Source organism: Leuciscus leuciscus (assembly GCF_965113295.1).
Source record: "Leuciscus leuciscus genome assembly, chromosome: 4".
Taxonomy (NCBI): Eukaryota; Metazoa; Chordata; class Actinopteri; order Cypriniformes; family Leuciscidae; genus Leuciscus; species Leuciscus leuciscus.
The window spans coordinates 6046638-6071018 of record NC_138728.1 but is presented as its reverse complement, the minus strand read 5'-3'; the positions used below and the strand labels follow the sequence as shown (position 1 = coordinate 6071018).

The 24381-nt window shown below is 41.3% G+C and overlaps 2 protein-coding genes across 19 annotated transcripts in view; both read left to right on the top strand.

Moving 5' to 3' along the window:
- The window catches only part of LOC309496882 (serine/threonine-protein kinase WNK1-like), a 78382-nt gene that overhangs the window by 37421 nt on the left and 16580 nt on the right, over positions 1–24381 (top strand). For 17 of the 18 annotated variants that reach the window (XM_082167042.1, XM_082167033.1, XM_082167044.1 and 14 more), the window contains exons 3-19: positions 644–816; positions 3156–3376; positions 4925–5082; positions 9570–9658; positions 10970–11189; positions 11263–11575; positions 11655–11839; positions 18082–18165; positions 18364–18399; positions 19279–19410; positions 20971–21038; positions 21146–21302; positions 21398–21514; positions 21695–21802; positions 22266–22314; positions 22413–22556; positions 22828–23846. In XM_082167042.1, the coding sequence (XP_082023168.1) occupies positions 644–816; positions 3156–3376; positions 4925–5082; positions 9570–9658; positions 10970–11189; positions 11263–11575; positions 11655–11839; positions 18082–18165; positions 18364–18399; positions 19279–19410; positions 20971–21038; positions 21146–21302; positions 21398–21514; positions 21695–21802; positions 22266–22314; positions 22413–22556; positions 22828–23846 (3273 nt within the window). The remainder of the gene's footprint in view (positions 1–643; positions 817–3155; positions 3377–4924; positions 5083–9569; positions 9659–10969; positions 11190–11262; positions 11576–11654; positions 11840–18081; positions 18166–18363; positions 18400–19278; positions 19411–20970; positions 21039–21145; positions 21303–21397; positions 21515–21694; positions 21803–22265; positions 22315–22412; positions 22557–22827; positions 23847–24381) is intronic. The other variant, XM_082167039.1, reaches the window with a different exon arrangement.
- On the top strand, positions 11846–18073 carry LOC309496899 (uncharacterized protein). Its single transcript, XM_082167084.1, has 2 exons — positions 11846–14250; positions 15183–18073. The coding sequence occupies exons 1-2, from the start codon at positions 14023–14025 to the stop codon at positions 16572–16574; spliced, it is 1620 nt and encodes a 539-aa protein (XP_082023210.1). The 5' UTR covers positions 11846–14022; the 3' UTR covers positions 16575–18073.

Here is a 24381-nt window from a genome sequence, read left to right as displayed (position 1 = left end):
CGCACACTGTTTAAACTGCTGATAAGGGCGCAACCTGACCGGAAAGGAACTATGACATCAACGCTTGGATACCCTCATGCACAGGGAGGTGCGTTTCCTCCAAAAACCCTGTCTACCTGACACTGTTCTGATAGGTCAGGCTCTCCTGGATAGAATACGTTTTTTGAGTAGGTTAGAGAGTCAAGGGGGATGATGTAGTGTCGTTTTCCATGACCGGTCATGTTGAACCTTTTGCACCGTGCTTTGCTGTTTCTTTATCTTATAGGAGCCTTTGGTGTGTGCATGTGTGTGGCCCGTACAGGCATTAAGCACAGGATAAGAGGACCACTTTGTGTTTAAACTAGATGAGTCTTGTCCCCTCCTGTGCTTTATGCCTTGTCTATAGGGGCTCTTTTGGAGGCCTGGCAGGAATCGGGGGTCGGATTACATTATTTGAGGTTGAGTGGACCCCCTCCAGTTGAACCGTAGTAGTTGTTCATATAACCATGGTATCTCATTTAAAGCACATCTGTAATTCTTATACCTGAGTTTAGAAATGATTAATTACAATAAACGGCTGTTAAATATGGTTTCCATTACATTACATTAAAATGAAGTATGTGGCTAAATGTTGTGTATTTTTTTTCTGTTCTTGTCCTTGCAGGATCGGAAGCTGTCAAAATCAGAGCGGCAGCGCTTCAAGGAAGAGGCTGGCATGTTGAAAGGCCTGCAACACCCAAACATTGTGCGTTTTTACGACTCATGGGAGTCGCCTTCCAAAGGCCGCAAGTGCATCGTGCTGGTGACGGAGCTCATGACGTCAGGAACCCTAAAAACGTGTGTAGAATGTGTCTGTTCCACTTTCTTATTATATTGTCTGTCCATCATATGTTTGCCTAAAGAATGAATGGTCAGATGCAAAAATCAGCAAATACATGCAATTTATTTTGCTAGTATTGTGGTATTATGTAAACGATGATTTACTAAGTTTTTTTGTTCTGTCGCATTCGTCTTTTTTTTGCAATTTAAAACGTCCGCTGGGGTTAATATTTTATTGTGGTACTGCATTCAAATGAACAACCTTTTCCTTAGCCAGTTTTCAACACCAGAGTTGTTACCAGAGTGATTGCAGGCGAAGAGTGGCATGTCATGTGAGACATGCATTGTGGGTACTGAACAGATGCTGGAGCTTCAGACACATACTGGACCAGCAGCCCCCTCCTGTGGATGTGTGGGCTCTGACATGCACACACAGTTATGAAAACCCACTTAAATACTGATACCTGACTGCAAGACAATATAAGGTCATATAATAGAAAGTTATCAGGTTTTCATGCAATATTATGACAAAAAAAAGTTTGACTCGTGCACACAAGACATCACTCAGAGAAACTATAAATAATGCAGGAAGATTGATATATTGAATATAATTGGTTTACTGAATAAATCTGGGTTGTCCTTTTAACATAAGAACATATTAATACATTTTATGTAATCATTTGTTGACATGAGATTCTGGATACAAGTCCCTACCAAGATCTATGATCCTCAGAGCCTCAGTTACGCTCAATTAGCTATCTTTCACACAGCTCACAGCAACAGGAACACCACTGTTACTGCTAGGAGAGAGAAAGACAGTGGAGGAAAAATGAGGAGATGAGTGAAAAAGGAAAACTGACAAACAGTGTCAGGTTTGCTTTGTGTTCATCAGCTTTGGCATCCTGGCAATGTGAGGTGTTTGCATGGCTGCTCCTACACCGCAAAGATAAACAGTGATCAAGAGGTCAGGTAGAAATGGAGCGTCCCACAGACATGGCCATGCCTAAACTAGTCTGTGTTCTCGTTTTTTGTCTGGGTCGCCAAAGACATAACGACTCACTAGAGTTTTGTACCTCTTCCTGTCCTTTTATGTTCGCATTAAAGTCCCGGTTCCCTGGTTCGCATTCAAATCCAACATTTAGGACAGAAACATACTCTTCACATGTTCCTAAAAATACTTTTCAGATGAAAAAAAACGAAATCAGATAAATCTGAGAATTCAAATTCATAATATTTTCTTGAATGTTTCAGACCTTAGACTGTTTATGAAGTTCAGAACGATTGTTTTAAATTACTTCAATGTTTCAAGAAGTGCGGAGAGAGTTGTTGGTGTAGCTGGAAAACAGCCTGTTGGGGCCCCCTGGGAGCCACTGGGTGTGTTGAGTGATGAGAAAGTTTTGAATCAGGCTTTGTTGCTCTCTCCTGTATCGCCTCGGGACTTACCCTTGGCTCCGCTCCGACCTGTCAGTCAGCCGCCACACTCCATCAAAGCTGCCCTGTTCCACCACCCACCTCCTCCCATTGGGCAAAGCACTACTCATAGCTCGCTTCAGTCTTACTAAGCAAACTACAGAGCTAATATGTTTACACAGAAACGCTTGACTTGCTATATCTCTTCACATGCTGCCTGCAAAACCAGTTATACTTCATCTGATCTTATGTTATTCGACCATTTTTCTATTACTATGAGAAGCAGAAAAGGAAGAGGAAAGGATTATATTTTGAAGTCACTGTTATGATCATCCGTAAACAGATGTTTCTTTAGAAAATTCACTTATCTGATTCTTCTCAAGACATGTGACATCCCCATAACAAATGAGTATACGTTCTGTTTTGCTTGTGAGCTTGTGCCCATCTTCACCTAGGAACTGGGCGCCTGAACTGAGTAGATTGTTGTAATGAGGATTACAAGGCCAAATCCAGGCTATGGCTTGGCTCCAAGATTTTATTAGGCCAAGCTAATCTATCGAAAGTGCTGTACTGCCCTCCTCTCCCTGTTGTCCTCTCTTGTTGTCTCACAGAATAGAATACAATTGTCCAAATGGATGCTTCCAGACCCATCATCATGAAATAGTTTAATTCTCCCTGATCCTCATATGGGCTGAACTGAGTTCTGATTGAGCTGTTGTTGAGGGGAGAGTTTTCTCATTGATTTTCATTCCATTTATGGTTTCATTGGTTGAAATTTTCCATCCCAGTCATGACCGCCAAAACAGAGCTGTAGACGTGTATCATCTTCTGTTGACACATCTGCTGTTTGTTTTTACTCTGTCAAGGTCTTAAACAAAACCATTATGGCTTCTTCAGTGAAGAAGAACGTTGCCCTAATTCTCAACTCTAATCTCTTTGTTCCTCAGGTATCTGAAGCGCTTCAAGGTGATGAAGATAAAGGTGTTGCGGAGCTGGTGCCGACAAATCCTCAAGGGCCTGCACTTCCTCCACACCAGAGCTCCTCCCATCATTCACCGGGACCTTAAGTGTGACAACATCTTCATCACCGGACCCACCGGCTCCGTTAAGATCGGCGATCTGGGCTTGGCCACCCTCAAGCGCTCTTCATTCGCTAAAAGTGTCATAGGTACGACCCAGCGTTCAAACTTTCTTGCTTTCCCCACCTCCCAAGTCAGTTCACCATGCGTTATACAGTTCAAAATGTGTGTCATGTCACTGCTTGTCTTTTCAATGATGAGGTGAAATTGGGAAGGTGGGGCATTCGCAATCAGTTATGCTCAGATATTTAAGGCATGCTGTAGCTCTGAGCTACACTGTTCACCTTAGACCACAGTTTTCCAGGCAGCCAATAACACTAGTTTTAATTATGGGTGGAGACGAGGGAAAACCAGAGGAGAACTTCTTATAAATTGGGGAAACACCTTTAGATCCTGCTGTTTCCCACCTGGAACTAATTGGCCTGTAAATACAACAGGTGAAAACACTTTAAGTTTCCATAAACTCTGGGGTATTTTGGGTAATATATGCCTTGCAAATACCAACAAAGCCACATGGTGGATAATGCTTTCTTAGGAAGTGTGCTATGAGGATTTTTCGCATGTGATATTAACAGAATAAACATTTTGGTCTGGAACCTGTGGTCTATAATTATTATAATTCTAGAGATTCTCTTGCTGCCAGTAATGTCAAACATCTTTTTTCAAAGGTTTTCCTGATCGCCTCATCAGGGTTTCCCCCTCTTCCTTTCAGATGGTTTAGATATTGTGATAAATTTCTTTCTGGATCCCTTCTCTCTGTTTCCTCCAAAATTTACTTGTTTCCATTTTTTGTTTTAGTTTTTTTTTTTTTTTTTCTCTTGGTTTTAGAGAATTTTTTTCCTTTTAAGCTGTAGGGCTATAATCTCAGCTGGTCTCACTCCACTGTATGGATTATTTAATGTCCTGCAGTTCAGTAAGTATTCTAAAAAAATGGCAAGTAAGAATGGTAAGTCAACAAGCAACCTACCCCAAAAACGGAAATATTTCAAATATGAATCTATATTTTAGCTTGTTTTTCTGTGCAAGGCCTTTTAACGCACGCTAGTGCACAAGAATCTGTGCTCACTAGCTATGGGCTTGCTCTGTGCATAAACCTACTTAACATTCTCCCATTACAGGCAGAAAGGTGAGTCGGTCATGTGTTTTCCATAACTGTGTTGTTGACATAGATCAAGTTCCATAGCTAGTCGCCCACCGCTGTCCAGTTCCTCATTTAATGTGTTGGCGGCACAGCCGTGTTGTAAAGATCAACACGGTTTTGAAGGCCATCAATCAGCTCTAAAACTAACCTGCACCAACGCATGTGCGTCTGTCTTAAATCAACTTCCTTTTTGCGAGATGACGCTTGGCCGCTTGGTGCACTAGTCTGATGTGCTGACAGAGAAAATCTGAAGGCCTTGCAGAGAAAAACTGGATTCTTTCACTGCTAAATAACTGAGGCCGGTTTTCCCCCTTCCTCTTTTTTTTTTTTTTGTCCTTTTCTCCATATCTTTTGCTTCCCCTCTTTCTCTCCTCTCAGGGCCATACGGAGCAACAGTGCCATTGTCCTCCTCCTCTCTCCCTTCCTCTCCCCGGCCCTGCTGGGGTGAGTAGAGATCTCAGGCACTGAGAGTTCTGAATGGTTCTTTTGATTTAAGGTACCCCTGAGTTCATGGCGCCTGAGATGTACGAGGAAAAATACGACGAGTCGGTGGATGTGTACGCCTTCGGAATGTGCATGCTGGAGATGGCAACCTCTGAGTACCCATACTCCGAGTGTCAGAACCCCGCTCAAATCTATCGCCGAGTCACCAGTGTGAGTACCCTCGCACACCTCTGCTAGCTCTCCATCCCTCTATCATTTTGGATATTTTTCTCTCTCTCCTTCCACTATAATCTTCACCAGCTCTGTCATTACGCCCACACATTCCTCAGGCCTCTGCTTATGAAATAATTCAATAAAAGCAGCTTTTTCTGTGGCGCTCACTGAAACCTGCCCACAGCTGGGGGCGTCACACTGCATATGAGATTATGTAAGCAACATATAACTATGTCAAACAAATACATAATTTTGCACTAGGAGTAGGCGGTATGACCAAAATTTTACTTTTATATCATAATAGCAGTATCACAAGTAAGATTTTTGGAAAGTCTGCATTTATTATGTTCACCAAGACTGCATTTATTTTGTCAAAACACAGTAAAAAACCTGTAATATTGTGGAAAAATGATTACAATTTAAAATAACTGTTTTCAATTTGATATATTTGAAAATGCAATTTATTCCTGTGATCTGAATTTTCACTTACTCCAGTCTTCTAACATGCTGATCTGGTGCATAAAAAACATTTCTTATTATAATCAATGTTGAAACCAGATGTGCTGCTTAAACTTTTTGTTGAAACTGTTGATATATATTTTTTTCAGGATTCTCTGATTAATAGAGATTTATTTATTTATTTGGGTTATTTGAGCATTTATTTGAAATAAAACTCCTTTGTAACACTATAAATGGGTTTACCGTCACTTTTGATTTAATGCATCTTGCTGAATAAAAGTATTTCCATTAAAAATTAATAATGGCCCTCAAACTTTTGAATGGTAGTGTAGTTATCATTGTTGGACATAAATGGAAAAAAAGGTTAATATTTTAATATCTATGTGGCAGTGCCTATTTTTGGATAAGCTAGTGAATTAATTATTTTAGAAATAAATGATATTTCATTTCAATTGATTTTTATTTATTTATTTATTTTGGAATTTGAGGGATGGAAACCACAAGAAAAAAAATATTTACAATGAACAAAAAAATAAGTCTGGGATCGGTGCCAGAGTTAGAAACAAAAGACTCAACTGTATTACTAACATTATAAAACTGATCATTGTGGTTTTAAATTCTGATTGGATGAGCTACTTTCAAAGCTGCTGTAAAAAACAAACCAAAAAAAATACTCACTTTATGATGCACCACTTAAGATCTTTTTAATTTTGACCAGTTTTCTGGCCCAACCTTATCCCAGACCCACCCAGTAAGATGTAATTGTTCAAAAGTTAAACCGTTGGATATCTGGATGTCTAATGTCTTTTTTTTTTTTGCCAGCCGCAATAAAAGATTTAGCTTTAATTAAATCAGCTTTACAGCCGTCACTGATATCAGCTTGTAGTGCGTCATGTGTTGACTTTCCATGAAGTCAGACTCTGGCTCGAACAATCGCTCTCTCCAGCTTTAATGTTATTTGCTTCATGTTTGACTGATTAGTTACGTTTGAACTCAAAATATTCCACAATAATTTTTTTCAGTTTCTCTGGGATTTATTTATTTCAGACCTCTTTTAAGCCATTGTGATGTAATTCTCATTGAAAGTGGTTAAAATTGTCCATCTATTTATGGATATACAGTACAATGTTGTTGTCAGAACAATCGAGGTTAATGTCCCTGAGAGTACGGCTATATATGAATCCAAGACCATTGTTAGAAGGCTGGAAAAGGCCAGTCATGTTATTGCAGTTTATAAATTGAATCAGTTTTTCCCTTCTTTGCTGTCCTTTAATATCATTGGCAGAGAGGAGGAGGAGGAGGGAGTATAAGGCAGTCATACGCTTTTTTTATTCTCGTTCAGGTCAATAGGGTGATCATATGATGCTGGAAGTTGAAAATATGATCAGTAGGGGTTGAAAACAACTGGCTGAGGATTGTGTTAAGCCAATAAGGGGTTCACCAGTAGGGAGCAGTACTGATTCTCCATACTGAATCCTGTTTCTATTTGACTGTTTTAGACAACTTGAATGTTTTTGTTAATCAAAACATCGGTTTTCTTGTTGTTTTTAGGACCGTAAGTGTATATTTTCACTGCATAACTTGGTAAGAACAGCTCTGGATATAGAAAACGTCCTGAACGCTGGAAGTGTAAAAGGTTCTAGAGTGCTTTTGTTTGGTCAACATGGTGGTACAGCAACATTTCTTTTGATCGGCACTCTTGAGTCAGGTGTAGAGGTGGTTATCTCTTTCTACCTGTTTAACTTTGGAAAGTGCAGGGCACATCCTATATTTCACCAGTCCGGTTTTGTCCAGCTGTCTGGAAAGCTTCCGTCCACCCTGCCTGAAGGCTTTTTAATCTCATGAAATCCAATCGCACATGCACAACAGTTCACTGAGAGAAGCAATTTAAGCTTTACGCAATCAGAAAGCGTTTTAAGCTCAGTGGACCCGAGGTTGCCCCTTACAGACAGATGCGGGACTTTTCCCATCTCGGCCCAGAGTAAATGCTTTCATTACAACGAAACGTTTTAGATTTGTTCTCTCTTTCCAAGCGCCTGCAATTTCTGCCTGTAATCTCAAATCAGGGAGCATGGAGTGGTTTCGGGCTGACCGTTTTACTGAGGTGTCCATGGAATGGTCTGACTGCAATGTAGATCTTGCCTTTCAATAATGTTGTGGTTAAACTAAAGCAAAGGCTTTTAGAGGTGGATCCGAAGTCAATAGCACTGCAGCTGGACAGAGTGTTCCCATTTATTCACTCGAAAATTGGTTTGTCACAACAATGGCATCAGATTTGTGGTGTAAAATCAAATGAATGTTGTCTATGAATGTGCTTCTGCTGAGTATTACACTTGATGTAATATCATGCATGCACCATTTGTCCTATAGACATGAATGATACCTTACAATTGTGCAGCTTGAGCAGAGACTTATCGATGACATGAATTACAAAGCAATCAAAAAAACAAAACAAAAATAGAATATCAAAGAGGCTATAGTTTGGATATAATGTACCAGTCCTTTGTCTGTATCTTCCAGCCCTGAAAAGTAATTTCAGTGTGTGGCCTTGAAGGAGTTCGACCAGAAAATAGTTTTCTTCAGTATGCTTATGAGTTGGCCAGAGTCGAAGTTGAAGATTGCTTTTGTTCCTTTTTTACATCCACCTCCAGCTGTTCTAGGAGCCTTCCTCTCTCTCTGCTTTGTTAAATACAAAATGATTGCTTCTAATTTTCTGCTTTTGTTAACTGGTTGGAGAGCGGAGGAACAGCATGTTATCTGGCTTTAGGGGACCCGTTCACAGCGTCCTTAACAAGCTTTTTAAATCACCTTGTTATCGGAATACTTTCGCGTTCTGACTTAATTCTGTTAGATGCTCTGTCATCCTTAACTTTGTTTGGCACTGGAATTTGAGGGGGGTTACAGACTTATATAAGGAGGTAATGCTGAGACAGGGGGAGTAATAGTTCAGGAAGACCACTCTGTAAAGCAACACAGTGTTCCAGGATTTCACTTGTAAGTTTCTTGCACTCTTTTTGTCTTGGGTGGTTTTGACAGCATGGCTCTAGGTAGGTTTTTTTGATGTTAAATGATTTTGAAAAGGTTATTTCAGAAAAAATTTGGGAAAAGTAGCAGATCATTTTTTATTCAGTAAGACTGATTTGTAGGATACTGTTTTTTTTTTTTTTTTTGCATGGTAGAGGTGTTAGATTGCAATAAATCCGTTCTGATTTGTAGAGTCAAAGTGAAATTTAATACAATTAACTAATCATTTACCCCAAGATAACCAACTTTTTGCTTGTATTCTTAAAGGATTGAAGTGAATGATACGTTTTTAACAATATTTGATAGTAAAATTGGCTTTTTGTAGAGCAGAACTCTTACTTGTGTGTACCCTCATCTTGCATTAGATATTGAATTAATCTATAAAGCAACTCTGTGTCATTGTTTATTTAACTCAAATCAGGGGTTTTCTAATTAAATCAATGAATAATTGAATAAATATATTGTCATTGTACTAAAGCCAAAATAAATATTTAAAACATTTTCTTTAAAATATTATTCAGAATAACTATTCATAGTTCAAATTTATTTGTATAGTGCTTTTCAGGGTTTTTTTCCTCCAAGTTTGAAAACTCGTGGCTTATTGAATGAAAAGGTAACTGTTCAGCAAAATTAAATAACCTGCCAGATAAGCAGCTTTATCTAAAATGTCATGGGTTTCTATAATGCAAACCACATGTACACTTACCCCATCAAAAAAACGGTTATTAATGGTAATAGTTGCGTGTTTAGGGATTTGAAAAAACTCTTAACCCTATGTATTAAACTTTGGCTCATCTTCTGCCATTTGTGGGCATGTATAATATCTCAAATTGTGTGGTTTGTTGAGGGATTGATCAAATGATTTTCACCTGGCAGGCATTAAAGCGCAAATAGCATGCACCACATGTATTTTTGAGGAGTCCATGTGGAGCTCCAAAAGGGTTTCTTTCACAGCATAAAAGACATGTTGATTTAAAGTTCCTTTGTGTTTTACCCCACAGGGAGTTAAACCTGGCAGTTTCGACAAGGTAGCCATTCCAGAGGTGAAAGAGATCATTGAGGGATGTATTCAGCAAAACAAAGATGAAAGGTAAGACTGTGCCTACTACACACGCCAACGCTGTATTCACAGAACTCATTCATCTAGTCATACCTCAGTTCTCAGCGACGTGTGGCATGAGTCTGCCCGCATGAGTCTGCTGACGTGAGGGTATATCGCATCCTCTGTGCGCAGTAGCAGCAGATAAACGGATTCCCACGCGCTGCTTTGGAAAGATTCCAGCAACAAGCCACTCAGTGAAACAGATCCGTGATCACGCCAAGCCAGCGAAGAGTGTGCTATGTCCTCGAACCACAGCAAAACATAAACCCTGACTAGACTGCCTTCTTTTAAAGTCCTTTTTAGAGCAACTACCTAAACGTCCAAGTCAAAACCATTATATTTTAACTAAAATTTATTTTAAATGACCTTGATCCCCATTTAAAGTACTTTTTTCTAATTATTAGTGGAAAGTCATAAAGCTGACGTTCTGGTTTGCTTAAATGCATAAAACAATTAATGGAAAATCACAAACAGCGTGTCGAGCGTAAGGTGAGACGACGTCTGATGTTCCGCTGATGAAGCACTGGAAAAGCTGATGTCTACTGTACCCAGCTAATCAACAGAGCTCACTTGAGGTTTTTTTCCTCCTCAGTGTTAAAGGTCTGCCTTAGTAAAAAAAGATTGTGCAGTCTTATCTTTTTACCCTTATATGTATCATTCCATGCAGGTGATATGGATCAGCTCTCTTTAAATGTACAGTAGTTGGGTATTTTCTGTACATACTTCCTTGGTGGTTTAATGCGTTGGTCTGTGCTAATCTTATTCAGAGTCCTTGTTAAATATTCATAGATTCCCTTTGATGTCTCCTGTTTTTTAGGCAATTAGTTGTGAATGGACAGTGAGTTTGTTCAACAAAATGTAAATGCAACAGGATAAAATGTTGCATATAATGTTTATCACCACACAGTCTGGGTATGATAAAATTAAATTCATGTGACATCACCATAGAATGGCACCAAGTTATCAAACTTCCCTTATGGGGAAAGTCTGGAAAGTTCTGAAACCCATTAAAAATCAATTTGACAATCAAATTCAAGGCCTCATGTCCTCTACATTTCAAATTTATTTTGCTCGTCTTCACTTACCCTGAATCAACCCCATTCAGTGACTCTTTTTTTAATACTCCATCCTGGAAAACCCCAATGTTCCACCTTGTGCCTCTAAATCAGTTTAAATGTGATTGGCTGATCTTTTTCAGCCATGTGCTTCTGCATTTGTTTATTTTATTGATCGGCTATCCTTATTTAACGTCTTTTGCCTTGTTTGCTTGTAAAGTGAATTTTGCCTCTTCCTTAACAGATATGCCATCAAGGACCTTTTGAACCATGCCTTCTTCCAGGAGGAGACTGGGGTGCGGGTGGAGCTGGCTGAGGAAGATGATGGGGAGATGATCGCCATCAAGCTCTGGTTGCGCATTGAAGATGTCAAGAAACTGAAAGGCAAATACAAAGACAATGAAGCCATTGAGTTCTCCTTCGACCTCCATCGAGATGTCCCAGAAGATGTGGCTCAGGAAATGGTGAGTTTATCAACGAGTTTCTGAATCTGAGGTTGCACACAGAGATGGTAACATATGCTGTGTTGGAATGCAGGTTGAGTCGGGCTATGTTTGCGAGGGTGACCACAAAACCATGGCGAAGGCCATCAGGGACCGTGTATCTCTGATCTGCCGCAAACGAGAGCAACGGCAGCAGGTGCGAGCAGAGCAAGAGAAACGCAAGCAAGCGGAAGAGCAGAAGCAGTTGTCCAGCGAGTCGTTGAAGAACGTGGTCGCCCCTCAAGTTGCTCAAGGTTCTGCACAGAGTCAGTGCGGTTCCCAGCCTCCAACTCCTGGCTTTGTCCACCCTGAGGGTGAGGAGCCCGATGCAGACCAGCAGCTTCAGTACATGCAAAGTGGAATGACCTGTAAGTGTTAGATACAACCCATCTGGATTGATTTAACTGTCATTCCTATTTAATTATTGAATGTCATATCTTTTCCCAGCGGCTGATGTGACGCTTGAGAGTGGTCAGGGTTCATCCGTGTTCTCAGAACCTCACCTCAGCCAGCTAAGCATGTCGTATAGTTCTCCTGCAACGTCGCAACAGCAGCAGGTGCCTGGACAGGGCGCCTACCCTCCCAGCTCTCAAGCTCCCCAACAGCACACCGGATACCCCCAGCAGCCCATGGTAAGTCCCAGAAAATGAAGGGCCAAGTCAAGAACTCGCCACCTAACTGAGATCACAGCAGGTCACATATTTGCATCCTTAATCTGCTCCTACGGGGCCGTTTTATGAAGCTACCGCATAGTGACGAATTCCAAACTTATTATGTTACAATATTCCAGTAGCAATTTTCCAACCAAAACAGTGATCAGTACACCACAAAACTTCTCAAAAATGTCACTGTTGCACTAAGCTGTTGAAGTGCAGAAAGCAGATATTCTCATTAGGTGCCGGAAAAGTCAAAGCAGCTTTGAAATTGGGCCTAAACTAGTGGTTCTCAACCTTTTTGACTCAAAGGCCACCCATTGTCCAATACAATATTCAACGGATTTTTGGTATTTCTGCTGAAATTATGACAAAGCTGCTCATTTTCAAACATTGGTAAGCTAACGAAGCAATACGGAGATGAGCATCATGTAGCCTTGATTGAGTAACAAATGAATCATGAATTAATGATCAGTTGTTGTTTGACATTTGAATGTGATTTATTTGTAGTTGCATGTGTTTAGAGTTTAATGATCGTTTGTTATTATCAGACACTAAATGGATGATGCATGAGAATGGAGAGCAAAGCCATAATGTCTACACTCTCAATGGGTTTGATTATTTTCATACAGCCTTCTCTGTCTCTGTCTGTCTCTCTCTCTCTCTCTCTCTCTCTCTCTCTCTCTCTCTGTCTCTCTCTCTCTGTCTCTCTCTCTCTCTCTCTCTCTCTCAATTTTTTCTGACTGCCGAGTGTATTTCCACTCCCCACGTGTATTTGAGCTGCCACTCCCTCTTCATCCACTATGCGTTTTAGTACATTCTTTGGGTTACTTTACCTTATTTGTTTTTGTTTGTTTCATATCAGTATTTTTCATTCATCTCAAAAAGGCAGTGCCATGTACTGTAGCAGTATATCATGCTGTGCAGACTGGTAGGCCTCCATCACTTCTTGTTTCTCTTTAGTGTCAAGCTGTATGTTGTCCTGACATCATGGGCACTTAAACCATGATCAGTTTGTCTCATCAGTGTCAAGGCATGCAAAGATCTTTCTCAGGGAATTTAACTTTTTTTTTTTTAGTTTCTCATCTCTTCTCACTCATTAGTTTTGAATTATTTAGATTTAGATTTATTATTATTTTCCATAGAGCCTGAAATACTTTAGTCATAAGCACACACCTTTATCTCTCTTTATTACTCTAATTTTCTCTGGTTATAACTTCTAAGGATTTATTTAATAACAATGGTTTTTATAAATAAATACAGTCTTCTCTGACTTTGACTTGGAATGGTTGCTTATTTGTTAAGGCTCAAAGTGATATTAGAAGTCTGCATGGCACTGATGACTTTTATTTTACTTTTTATTTTTCTTCTGTTTTTATACACAATATGCTGTTTGTGGTCTTTGTTTTTACTGTATATATTCTCTACATCTGTTTATGCTGTTCTTTATCATAAAAAAAAAAATCTTAGAAGATGGATTTGGATGAATTTTCTGTGATGTTTTCATGGACTTTGCTAACATACATTGCAAACATGCAGTTTGCATCTACATAGTAGACTTGATGCTGTAGATTTCTTGGAGTCTGAATGCTGCTTAAGCAATGACTATGTCATTTTTAGTGCCATTTCTTTAGTGACTTATTCTTATCCACTTATATTTTCCAGTCTTTAACAAACCAAGTTTCACTGGAACAATTAATCTCAGATTAGTTCAGAAAAGTATTACTTTAATTTCACAATCTGCAACAAAATCTGCTTGCAATTCATTTATCAGGTTTTGGTATTCTGTCACATGCAATCATTTCATAGCATAAATGTTTCTGATAACATGTTGGTCATTGTAAAACAATTTATTTGTAATTTTTTTTGAAACATCATGAATCATCGATTGAACCAGGCTCATTCTTTTAGTCTTACTCGACAGCAGATTTGAACCATTGTAGGTCAAGATTTATTGTAGATCAATGTCGTTCTTTTTCTGTCTATCATCCTAGAATGTGATGTTGATATTTAATCTTGTATGAAATGTTTCTTTATAGTTTCCTTTTGGTTATTTGGCTTTTGTTCTTTTTGTGCCATTTGTGTTCCACTGTGGTTAATAGACAATTCCCCTCCTTCGTCTCCAGCCTCCTCAACCTCTCCCCCGTCGTCGTGGTCGTAGCATGTCTGTTTGCGTGCCCTGCTTTTCTACCACTTCTTCTCTGTCGTGCCCTCCCAAGCCACCTTCCACCCCTCCTCCAGTCGCATCAGCCCCACTCTCACCTCGGCTTGGGAGGCCAGATGGGGAGACGTTTGCGGGTCGATTGTCTAAAGCACTGGAGAGCGTCCTGCCCCTTCACTCGGCCCCACCCCGTCGCCGTGCCAGCCTCCCAGCAATCTTTGCCAGTCCTGTATGTTAGTGTCTCCCAGTGAACCAGGGTTCTCCCACTGAGCTGGACTTGGGTACAACCCGGGTATCTGTAAAGAATAATTGTATAAGAATATAAAGCCAATGTAATCTAAATTGATGCAATATCATTTAATTGTGGTTAGGGCAAATGTTCACATCCCTAATAGCAAAAGAAACACCAAAGGTGTGATCTAAAAAACGTAAATGGCAACTTGCTACATTATTAAATCAAAGTGTGCTTTTCAGAATCCAAGAATATTGAATTTAAACCCAACTATCTCATAGTGCCAAGCTATATCACGCTAGTTAACGCTAAAACTATTATTGGACTTAAAAATGCACACAGCAGCCATTTTTCAAATGGCCTAGTCCCAAATCAGATGTTAACCGCTTAGTAATGTTACCGTTAATCTAGCTAAAACTGGCATCTTATGCAATTTATTGCAATTTCACGAATTAGCCGCTGTGTACTGAATCACAAGTGTAAATAGCTTAATTATATCTCCTCTTGTAAGTTAAAGGCTCAGGGTTGCTTTTTTACTGACTACAGGTCAATCTTAAAACCCCTTTCAAATACCCGTGTTACCCTGGCCCACTCCGCTGGAACCCTGTGCTCACATTAAATACAGATTGCCATGAACTGCAATCATTAAAAATGGTTCCTTGGCCCCACAGTCTGTGAAGCATCTGTATTTAATTGAAAATCTGTCGCTGTCATGTTTCTACAACTCATTAAGCATTTAAAAATCTCTTGATTTATTCTATTGTCATTGAGACATCTTTGCCTGATGGGATGAATATTATCTGCTGTTTTTTCACTTGTTATCTTTTTATTTTCTCTCTCTCTTTCTGTTTTTCTTCTTGCTTTGTGAATGTTATGATGCTGCCTTTTCTACTTCCTCACAAAGATGCTGTATGTTATTGTCACTGCAGCCACAATCAGTGAGTCAGCCGTACGGTGGAGGAGGCTCAGGTCTGGTCGAGCCCCCGCTCTTTTTCCCCACCATCCCGGAACGGCCCGTCTCATTCTCCCCTCCGCCATCTTGCACGCCTAAAGCTTTCAATGTGCAGCGGCGCAAGAGCACCTCCATCCTAGAGGCCCACACTCGTCACTTCCAGCCCGCCTTCCACCGTAGCTACGGCAGCAGCCTGCACCCGTTCTCTGGCGTGGAGGCCCTTGGTGTCGGCGTCGAACCCGCCCTGTTCATGATGCCCGGGATAGCAGCTCAAAGATTGGCTGAGCCACTCCACCTACAGCCCCCAGCGGAGTCGCTATATGGATATAAGGATATGAGGGCTGAGCAAGAGGAAACTGTACGCAGACTCAGCCTCAACCAGGCTGCATTAATGGACCATCTTGAAGCCATGGCCTACGGTGGCTACCCTATGACTGCACATCAGATAAGCCAGATCAGCTTCCATCAGCAAATGCAAGCAGCTGCCGCCAGCTTGGCCTATGAGACTCAATCACAGCCTGGGACAGCTTACCTACACCCTCATGTCCAAAGCCACATGCGCTTAACCCACAGCCCCATCCCGCAACTGCCTACCATGAGTGTGTCTAGCTCCGCCTCTGCGCCCCAGCAAACCGCACCTGCAGATCCAGGATATCAGCCCCACTCGTTTCCCCATTCCGCACCACCCGTGCTGGCTCATGCATCCGAGCCGAGCACCGCCTTTGAATTCCACATGCACAACCTACAGGCAGACCCAGCCATGCTGGCATCCAGACTCTACCGAGCCCGTAGGGGCTCCATGGACCTTAACCTGGAGGAAGCGTCTGGAAACCCGGGCCTGTGCAGTCGACTGCAGCCCGTCACTGAAGAACTGTACAGCTATGTGAGCCCGGAGCTGCCCCTTCCTCCAGGCAGCCTGCTTCTCCATGGACCTAAAGAGCTTAGTCCTGAGCCTTCAAGCGACTCCATGACCTCCTCCGATGCTGGGGAGTTCCACTCGCCTCCGCCTCATCAATTGTACCAACCTCAAGACTGTTCTGCAGCTCAATCCATCCCACAAACTTCTTACTACAAAGCAGATGGGGGGAGCAATGTCAGCGACGGACACCCACCCAGTCAACCGATGTTTCTATTTGTTCCACCCTCTGAATCGTCCACTGTTCCATCTTCACACATCAGTGCTCTGCACAGTACCTGGGCTCGTCAACCATCTCTTCCACTGGACATCACATTCCACGAGCCTGCCTTGTCCCATCAGGGAGCTACCTTGGTACCTAGAAATACTTGTTCTCGTCCACCTTTCCCAAGCCCTCCCTGTCTTTCTCTCAGTTACCCGATTTGTTTTTTTGTCCCGTGGTTGTGGTTTTAACCCTCTCCAGCCATAATTTAGGGCTCAAAAAGGTTCGCAAGGTGCATTGAGCAAAAAATGCATAAACCTGCTTTTTAAATCCCCTTCTGCTAAGACATTTATGTATCTTTCATTAGACAGTGTGATTTGTTTTATTTCCATTTATTTTCATTTTAGATGCCCGTTGTAAGTATTATTTTGTGTGTATGTTCATATAATGGTGTATATGATACTTGTGTGTTTGTACAGATATCATGTAAAACTACATATCTGTACATGACATCAAATCTGAAATTTTGTTTGCCTCATTCAAATTAATTTATTGATAAAGACCAACATAAAATAGTGGAAACATCTGTTTTTTTAACGGATTGGAAGAGACTTACTTCACTTGTAAAAAGAGGCTTGAATGCAGGATTTGTATGACCAAACACACAGACACATACAACACAAACAGGGGGTTTAGACAGGTTTGCTTGTCTCTTTAAGGTACCTATAATCTTGCTTTAAATGTTTCTTACAAAAAAAAAATCATGTTTTTTTTTTTGGTTGTATTTTACCTTAACAGCTGCTTTTTAGATATTCTGCTACATTATAGTTGGCTGGAAATGGTTAAAACAGTTGCCTTTGATTTTCTATTTTGTCTTTGTCGAGGAAACGGCTCGTGATACAGCCTCAGTAAAGAACCACCTGCTCATGAACCCCAACATTTGTTGGCTACTTTTAGGACATTTAACTTCAAAAGCTGAGAAGTCATCTTTTAACCCTTAGAAGGCTGGCATTATCAATGTCATCCTGCAGTCCCATTCTCCGCCCCTATTTTATACACCTTTCCTGCCTCACTTTATCTTTTATACCACTGTTATTTTCATCCTCTTATCTGCCAAGGCTTCTTATTTCCTACTGCTCTCTAAGCCTCTTGCTAATAATGAATACATTCTTCAGTGTAATGCCAAGGTAAGGTGATCTACGTCTGGAGCAACTATACTTGTCTGTACCTCGTAGAAGAGAAATTGAAGGACAAGTATACTTGTAGCTTTCTAAGGGTTGCTTCTGTTGAAACTCTCCGTGTGGAGGGGAAAGTGGTCAAATCAAGCAGTGTTAGTGGTCAGGTCTATTTTATCAGACGCTTCCTTGGTTATACAAACAACTCCATATGCTTCCCTGAGCATTTTTTATTTTATTTTATAACATTCACCCAAGTTACAGAATCATGTAGTCACATGCATGAAGCCTACTCACTCCCCGGCTAACACCTGATGTTTGTTTGTTGTTTAATCATGAGATGTGAGAGGCATACACAAAAAGTGAATAGTGACCTGAGTGCATTGCTCAGAGTGTTCACATTTTGTGTATGAATGGTAAGTATTTGAAAGTCATTTTTTGTTTTTACTGTAGCCACCAACATGTTTTGACTTTGTCTTTTTTTTTTTTTTTTCACCTCTCCACCACTGCCATATCTCTTTCTCTCTCTGTTTCTCTCTCACTTTCTCCCCTGCCTCCATATTCCTCTTCATATTCGTAACAGGTGCAGGTCCCCATCTCTCAGTCTACAAGTGCCATGTCTATGGTTTCCTGCAGCACCCCAACAGCCGCCTCTGCTTCTCAACAGGTAAGAACAATGTGTCTGACCAATCAGAATCACCTTCCCCCCTTTCATTAGCATAAATGGAGCTTCAATATTGGCCAAGAGACCTTTTTTATTTTTATTTTTGTTGGTTTGAATCTCTCTGGATTCTCTCCTGCGTGTGAAAGCTGTGGACATCAGAGGTGGCTTTCTCTTATGCTGTGTTGTATTTGTTTCTTATAGTATGGAGTTTACTACGTCCAAGCACTCCCTTCGCAGGTAGAGAAAAACCCCATACCTCTCTTTCCCTCTCTTTCTCTCTCTGCTTCTTTTACTTTTTCTCTCTCCCTCCTTCTCACATTTACTGACCTTTCTTTTTGAACTCTTTGCCTTGCCCTCTTTAGTTTTGTCATTTCATTATTGCATAATGAGGTATTTAAAATAAAATGTAATTCAGTAAGGCTTGGAAAGGAAGCTTGTCGATGTGAGTATTATCACATCTTGAAGACCCAGATCAAGATCAGTTAGTGTAGTAATTTAATTTAAATTAAGATTTAGTGTTTGTATGTTGAGTTGTTCTCCAAAGGTAAGTTTTTCAAAGTTTTTTATGTTCTAGTTTTAGCAATATGAACAGCATCTGTTGATGATTACTACAGACCATAGTTTTGTCCTTTAGTTTGTGAAGACAAAAATCTAATTTGCAGTAATGCACTTGTTTACAATGAAAGTCTATGGGGCAAGACATTCCAGAGGGTTTTTGTAAGTGCTTATTTTAGTGTTGGAAATGATGTTCTAGGCGGCTGAACACTTTATGTGTTACTGTATTACTCTCGTGTGTTAATGCCTTTCTCCATTGACTTGCATGTCAAGTGCATTGCTGTGAATGAAAATGTAAATGTTTTGTTCGTTTTTACAAACTAAAGGATGAGTCAAAATTATTTTCTGTCTAGGGCATGCTGTCTATAGACTTAATTTCAACCTAGTACTTTCATTTAAGCCACATGATGAGCTGGTGGGATGAGTTGGTTGAGACCAGACTGCATGTGATCCTAAAATGTACTTGTTTTCCAAGACTTGGTGTTTCCAAAGAGCCTCCGAGCCTAATATCAAGAGGTGAAGTAAATGCTTCATGTGAGAATGCTTATTCTCTTTTTTTAGGCTGCTGTTCCGCAACAGGGCTCTCTGGTGCTGACATCCCAACCGGGTGTCTCGCTACCCCAACAGCCTCCCAGCAGTGTAGTTCAGAGCAGCTCTCAGACGCAGGTCCAGCCCGGCCCCCAGCCCACACAGGTACACTCAAATGTGTTGAGAGCAAATCAAGATAGAAGCCAACATAAAATTAAATTAAATTTTATATGACATGAGAAAACAGTGAAGTTAAACCATTTCTACTGGAACAATTTCTGAAACGTTTATTCTTTCAAAATGTATTATTTTACATTACTACTGAAACATTATTATATTTAATGTATAATATTTATTATTAATATTAATATGTCTTTCTGCTCTCTGGAACATTACGAATCACATTTGTAGAGAAGTAAATTATGTTGTGTATGCATTCATGTTGACTTTAAATATGATAAATTACTGGTCAGAAGTTTTTCTTCCTGTTTTACTTTCCCTCTTTTTATGTGTCGAAACACTGTGGCTGTCTCTTACTGAAGTGCCTCAGCTCTGCTTGCTTGTTTGATTGATTGATGTTTTCTGGCATGTTTCTGCCTGTTTGTTGCATGGTTGTCAGTTGCGTGGTATTGAGACGAGTCCCTCTCTTCGGTTCCCGATGTTTAGTGCAGATCAGTTGTTTTCCCTTTAGCTGGAAGTGCAGATACACTAGTGGCACAAAAAAAGTTGTTTACTTATGGTTGATCTACTTCAGTCGCAAATAACTAAATTGGGTTTTATATATTTGATGTGGTGTTGGATTTGGATTTTGTTTTGACAGTGACAGCGTTTATAGGCACTAAGAGAGGAGCCACTCCTAACTTAATCTAATAACCGTTTGGCACTAAAATTATACTTTTGTTTTTCATGTGTGTTTAGCTTGCGGTTGTTGTGATCCTCCGTTCACCCTGTGGCATGTCTATGTCATGTGGTTTGATCTTGTGATTGTTTTCCTGCGGTTTATTAAGACATCGCTCCTCTCACACGTATACTGGCCTTGCCGTCTCCATCTTCACCGGTCGGTGCTTGCAGACGTATTTCCCTCGTTCTCCATATTCCCAACCACTGATCTGACCCAGCTACCCCTCTCCTACCTCCCCTCAGCTTTGCAGTGCGGCTCTCGGCTTGCCAACTATAGCAGTTGCCCCGTTTCCGCAGCAACCAGTGCCTGAAGCGCTGATGTGCCCGGCAGCCGTGTCTGCGCCAGCCATGTCCCCGTCAGTGCTGCTGCCCCATCTACCCCAATTGGTACCGCCTCTAGTGACACCTGTGCCAACCATCCATGTGGCCACAGTCCCCTCCCCAACCGAACATCCATGTTTGCCAGCCAAGTCCCCAGTGCAGGTACCTGGATCGGACCGAACTGGCCCCAAACGCATCAGTGCAGGCAGTTTTTGCTTGCTTTATAGGAAAAGCTTTTGTGTTGACATTTCATACTTCTTGTTATCTCTGTCTGTCTGTGAAGCATAGCTGCTAAGCTGTCTTCACACAGCGTCCTTTCTTTTCTTGGCTGTGAAATAAGACCTGTTTTTTTTTAGAAAACACAATAAAAAACATTCAGGCTTTGCCAGTTGTGCTTTTTATTTACAGTAGACATGCATTTTGTTATTTCGTCTTTTATCATTTGATTGTTTGTTTGTCTCTTTCTATTATAATTCCTTTTGTTTTTGCTGTTTGCTATTCCAGACATCTCATAGCGTCTCTCAGACTTTGACAACCGAGCTTTCACAACTCCAAACTCCTGCTGTGGAGAGGTAAGAGTGACTATTTAGCAGTGGAAAACGCAGTACAATAGATCCAGAATACATTGGGCTGTTTTACTGAAGTCATTGTGTGTTTTAATTTCTTTTTTCCCCCTTAGCTGTCATTCTGATGTGGCATCTGGGCTCAGTGATGGCAATGAAGGCATAACGGGTGGCAGGCATGAGGGTCGTTCTGCCAAACGTCACCAGCGTAGATCAGTTCGCAGCCGTTCACGCCATGAAAAGACCTCTAAGCCCAAGCTCAATGTACTTAATGTACGTCCAATGCATTGACATTTTTTCTTTTATTGTTCCTTTATTGGTTTTGATGGTGGTGGAAAAACTAAAGACATCTCTCATGTTTGTTTCAGATCTCCAGCATGGGCGATAGAGTTGCAGAGTGTCAATTAGAAACGCACAACAGGAAAATGGTGACTTTCAAGTTTGATCTCGATGGCGATAACCCAGAGGAAATTGCACAGATAATGGTAACTTGAAACACCATCCCTGCATGCTTTTATTACTGACCAGATATGCTAATTAAATTATTTCTTTTGATCTTGATCTATGTGACAAAAAGCTGGTGTTGAATAAAATGTTTCTGTTGCCAAAATACACTTTGTACTGTCAAAACCTATTAATAAGAGGTATTATTTCCTTCATGTTAGGTACAAAGTGAGTTCATTCTAGAGACCGAGCGCGAGTCCTTCATTGATCAGATCCGAGAGGTCATAGAAACAGCCGATGAGAAAGGTGTGGAGAGAGAGCGCAGTCAGGTACGTCCTTCTAAAAAGCTTCACAGCCTATAGTTTTACACCCAGTATTTCAATGCCTAGAAGTGGATAAAATTGCCATTTGCAGAAAGTATAGAAAAGCTTGCATGGAAGCTTTCATCAAAATATGAGTGAAATCAGAATATGATCAACAAAATGGTTAGATTAATTGTTACAGTTTATTTGCTTTTTTATTTTATATTTATTTTGTACAAGGCAAATTTTAGGGTGATTTTTTTTTTTTTTTTTTTCTAGCATGAAATTAAACATTTATGTGTTTAAAAATAGCTACTTTTCATGATATGTCCATTTTATGTTAGATAATATTTAATATCTGTCATATGTAATAGATCATTTTTTATTGCTATTTAAACAGAGCAATAGGACATCACTTTGTACTCTATCTGTGTAGAAGTTTAAATAATTTTTTGGAAATTGTAACATCACAGTTAACAATATCTTACAGATGGTCAGTGATCACGAGCAACATATGCCCACCACATCAGTGCCACAAGGTAGAGCTTACTCGTGTCTCAGCATGCAAAGCAAAATGATGTCCCCTGTTAATGATGTGTCAGTACTGAGGTCTTCTCTCCTCCACTTTTTCTCCCAGGGGTGGCGCCTAGTTCAGCCGCCCAGGTGGTGCACTCCGCAGGCCGCAGGTTTATCGTCAGTCCAGTGCCTGAATCCAGACTGAAGGATCAGTTCTTTAGTGTACCCCCACCCACAATCCCTCTTCGGGAAGAACCTTTATCCTGTGAGTTTAATATGTAAAATATACTTATACAGGTTACATTTTGTCATAAAAAGGCATAATGTCCATTAGATGTATCTTGTTTTTTAGATTAGTAGTTTTTATTGATTCTTATAAAAATACTGAAAAATACATTTGTACAGTGTATTACATTGTAGAATCCTTTTTTGATGGTCTCTTACTATAATGTCTGCTCTCATACCCAGTGCAAATAGCCTAGACAAATTATGTAACCGCATACTCATTTTTGTCTTGAATTTCTATTCCTTATCAGCTATGTCAGTTGCAGTGCCTGTCTTGGGGCTTTCTGTGTCTGCGTCTGCAGTCAGTCTGCAGCAGGCATTCTCTGAGATGCGTCAAGGCCGGTTCGACCCGGGTCCCAGCACTGCGCCACCAATGCTCCATGTCTCCATGCCCCCTTTGGTTCCTGCCGCAACACCCTTGCCCTCTATCACCGCCCCGATTGTCCCTCCCCCAGTGTCTTCTGAAGCGACCGCTTCACCATCTCTACCCTCTGTCTCCATAAACCCTCCGGGGTCATCGTCTCCTCCTCCTGCCCTTCCCACCTCTGCTGTCGCTTCCCCTCCATCCCATGCACAAATCCCCCTGCCTCAAAGTCAGGTTGTACCTGCCATCATCAGTGTTATTTCCACCCCTTCCTCTCTGCCAATGCCACCTGTTCCTGCCGCCGCATCATTCCCCCAGACCTCAGTCTCTATGCCTGTACCTGCTAGTACTGCTGCCCCACTCACTCACCCTGCGGCTCCTATGGGATGTGGCAGTGGCGAACAGCCATCCATCCCCTCCACTTCAGCTCAGCTCACTTCAGCCGCCATCCAGACGCCGCAGCTCGCACCATCCACCATCCCCGACACTGTTACTCCCATCTCTGGAGCTTTGACACCCGTGCACAGCCAGCCTCAGACCTCCACCGTGGCCAATCAGAGTCACACACAAAGTGTGGAATGTGACAGTGACCCGCAGGGAAAAGGCGTCGATGACATCCAGGCTCTGGATAAGAAGCTGCGGTCACTCTTCATGGACCTGGGCTCTGGTCTGCCCTCTGCCCAGTCTGATGTCACATCTGACCCCTTGGCGGCCCCAAGTGTCCCTGGCACCTCCTCTCCAACTGCCTGCTCCACCCCAAGTGGCACCCCTCTCCCTCCCTCTAGTTTACCCCTCAACTCCTCCGGTCAGCCCACGGGCTCTCCGATGACCTCCATGGGCAATGGCTCCACCCCAGTCGGCTACAGTCAGACGACTCCATCCAAAGCGCCGCTATCAAGACTACCGGTGAGTAACCGGTTGATCAACAGTCATGAAAATAATGTCACAATGCAAGATTGACTACATGGTTAAAACACTTTTCTTGTTTTTAACATCACATTTAACCTCTTTCTCTCAACCCTCTAACTACTGTATAGAAAAAACTGGATGATTTTGAAGTGTTTTTAAACCCAATTTCTGCATGGCTGTTGAGTTTCATGACTGACAAAATGCATGACATAAGCCCCTTTCACACAGAGATTCCGGAAAATACACGGATAAAGTGACCCGGGATTTGACCCGGGTTCGTTTGATTTTGGTCATTCACACTGCCAGTGATTTTCCGGAATCAGAGAGTGCGTTCACACACAACCCGTAAAAATGCCGCAAAGACACGTGACATCGATGTGACTTGTAATCTCAGCAGCGTCTTAAGTTTGCTTATGAGCTGCGATCTCTCTCTCGAGAAACCACGCCTGTGCATTTGTTTCTCTGATTCGATCATAAACTTGCGCTTTACGTACCGTTTCACAGCTGGAGAACGAGCCCGGCTTCAGCGTCA

Coding starts and splice junctions, on each gene's coding strand:
- LOC309496899 (XM_082167084.1), top strand. CDS start 14,023: ATGTCTGTTTGCGTGCCCTGCTTTTCTACCACTTCTTCTCTGTCGTGC. Junction 14,251..15,182: donor CAGCAATCTTTGCCAGTCCT/GTATGTTAGTGT, acceptor TTGTCACTGCAG/CCACAATCAGTGAGTCAGCC.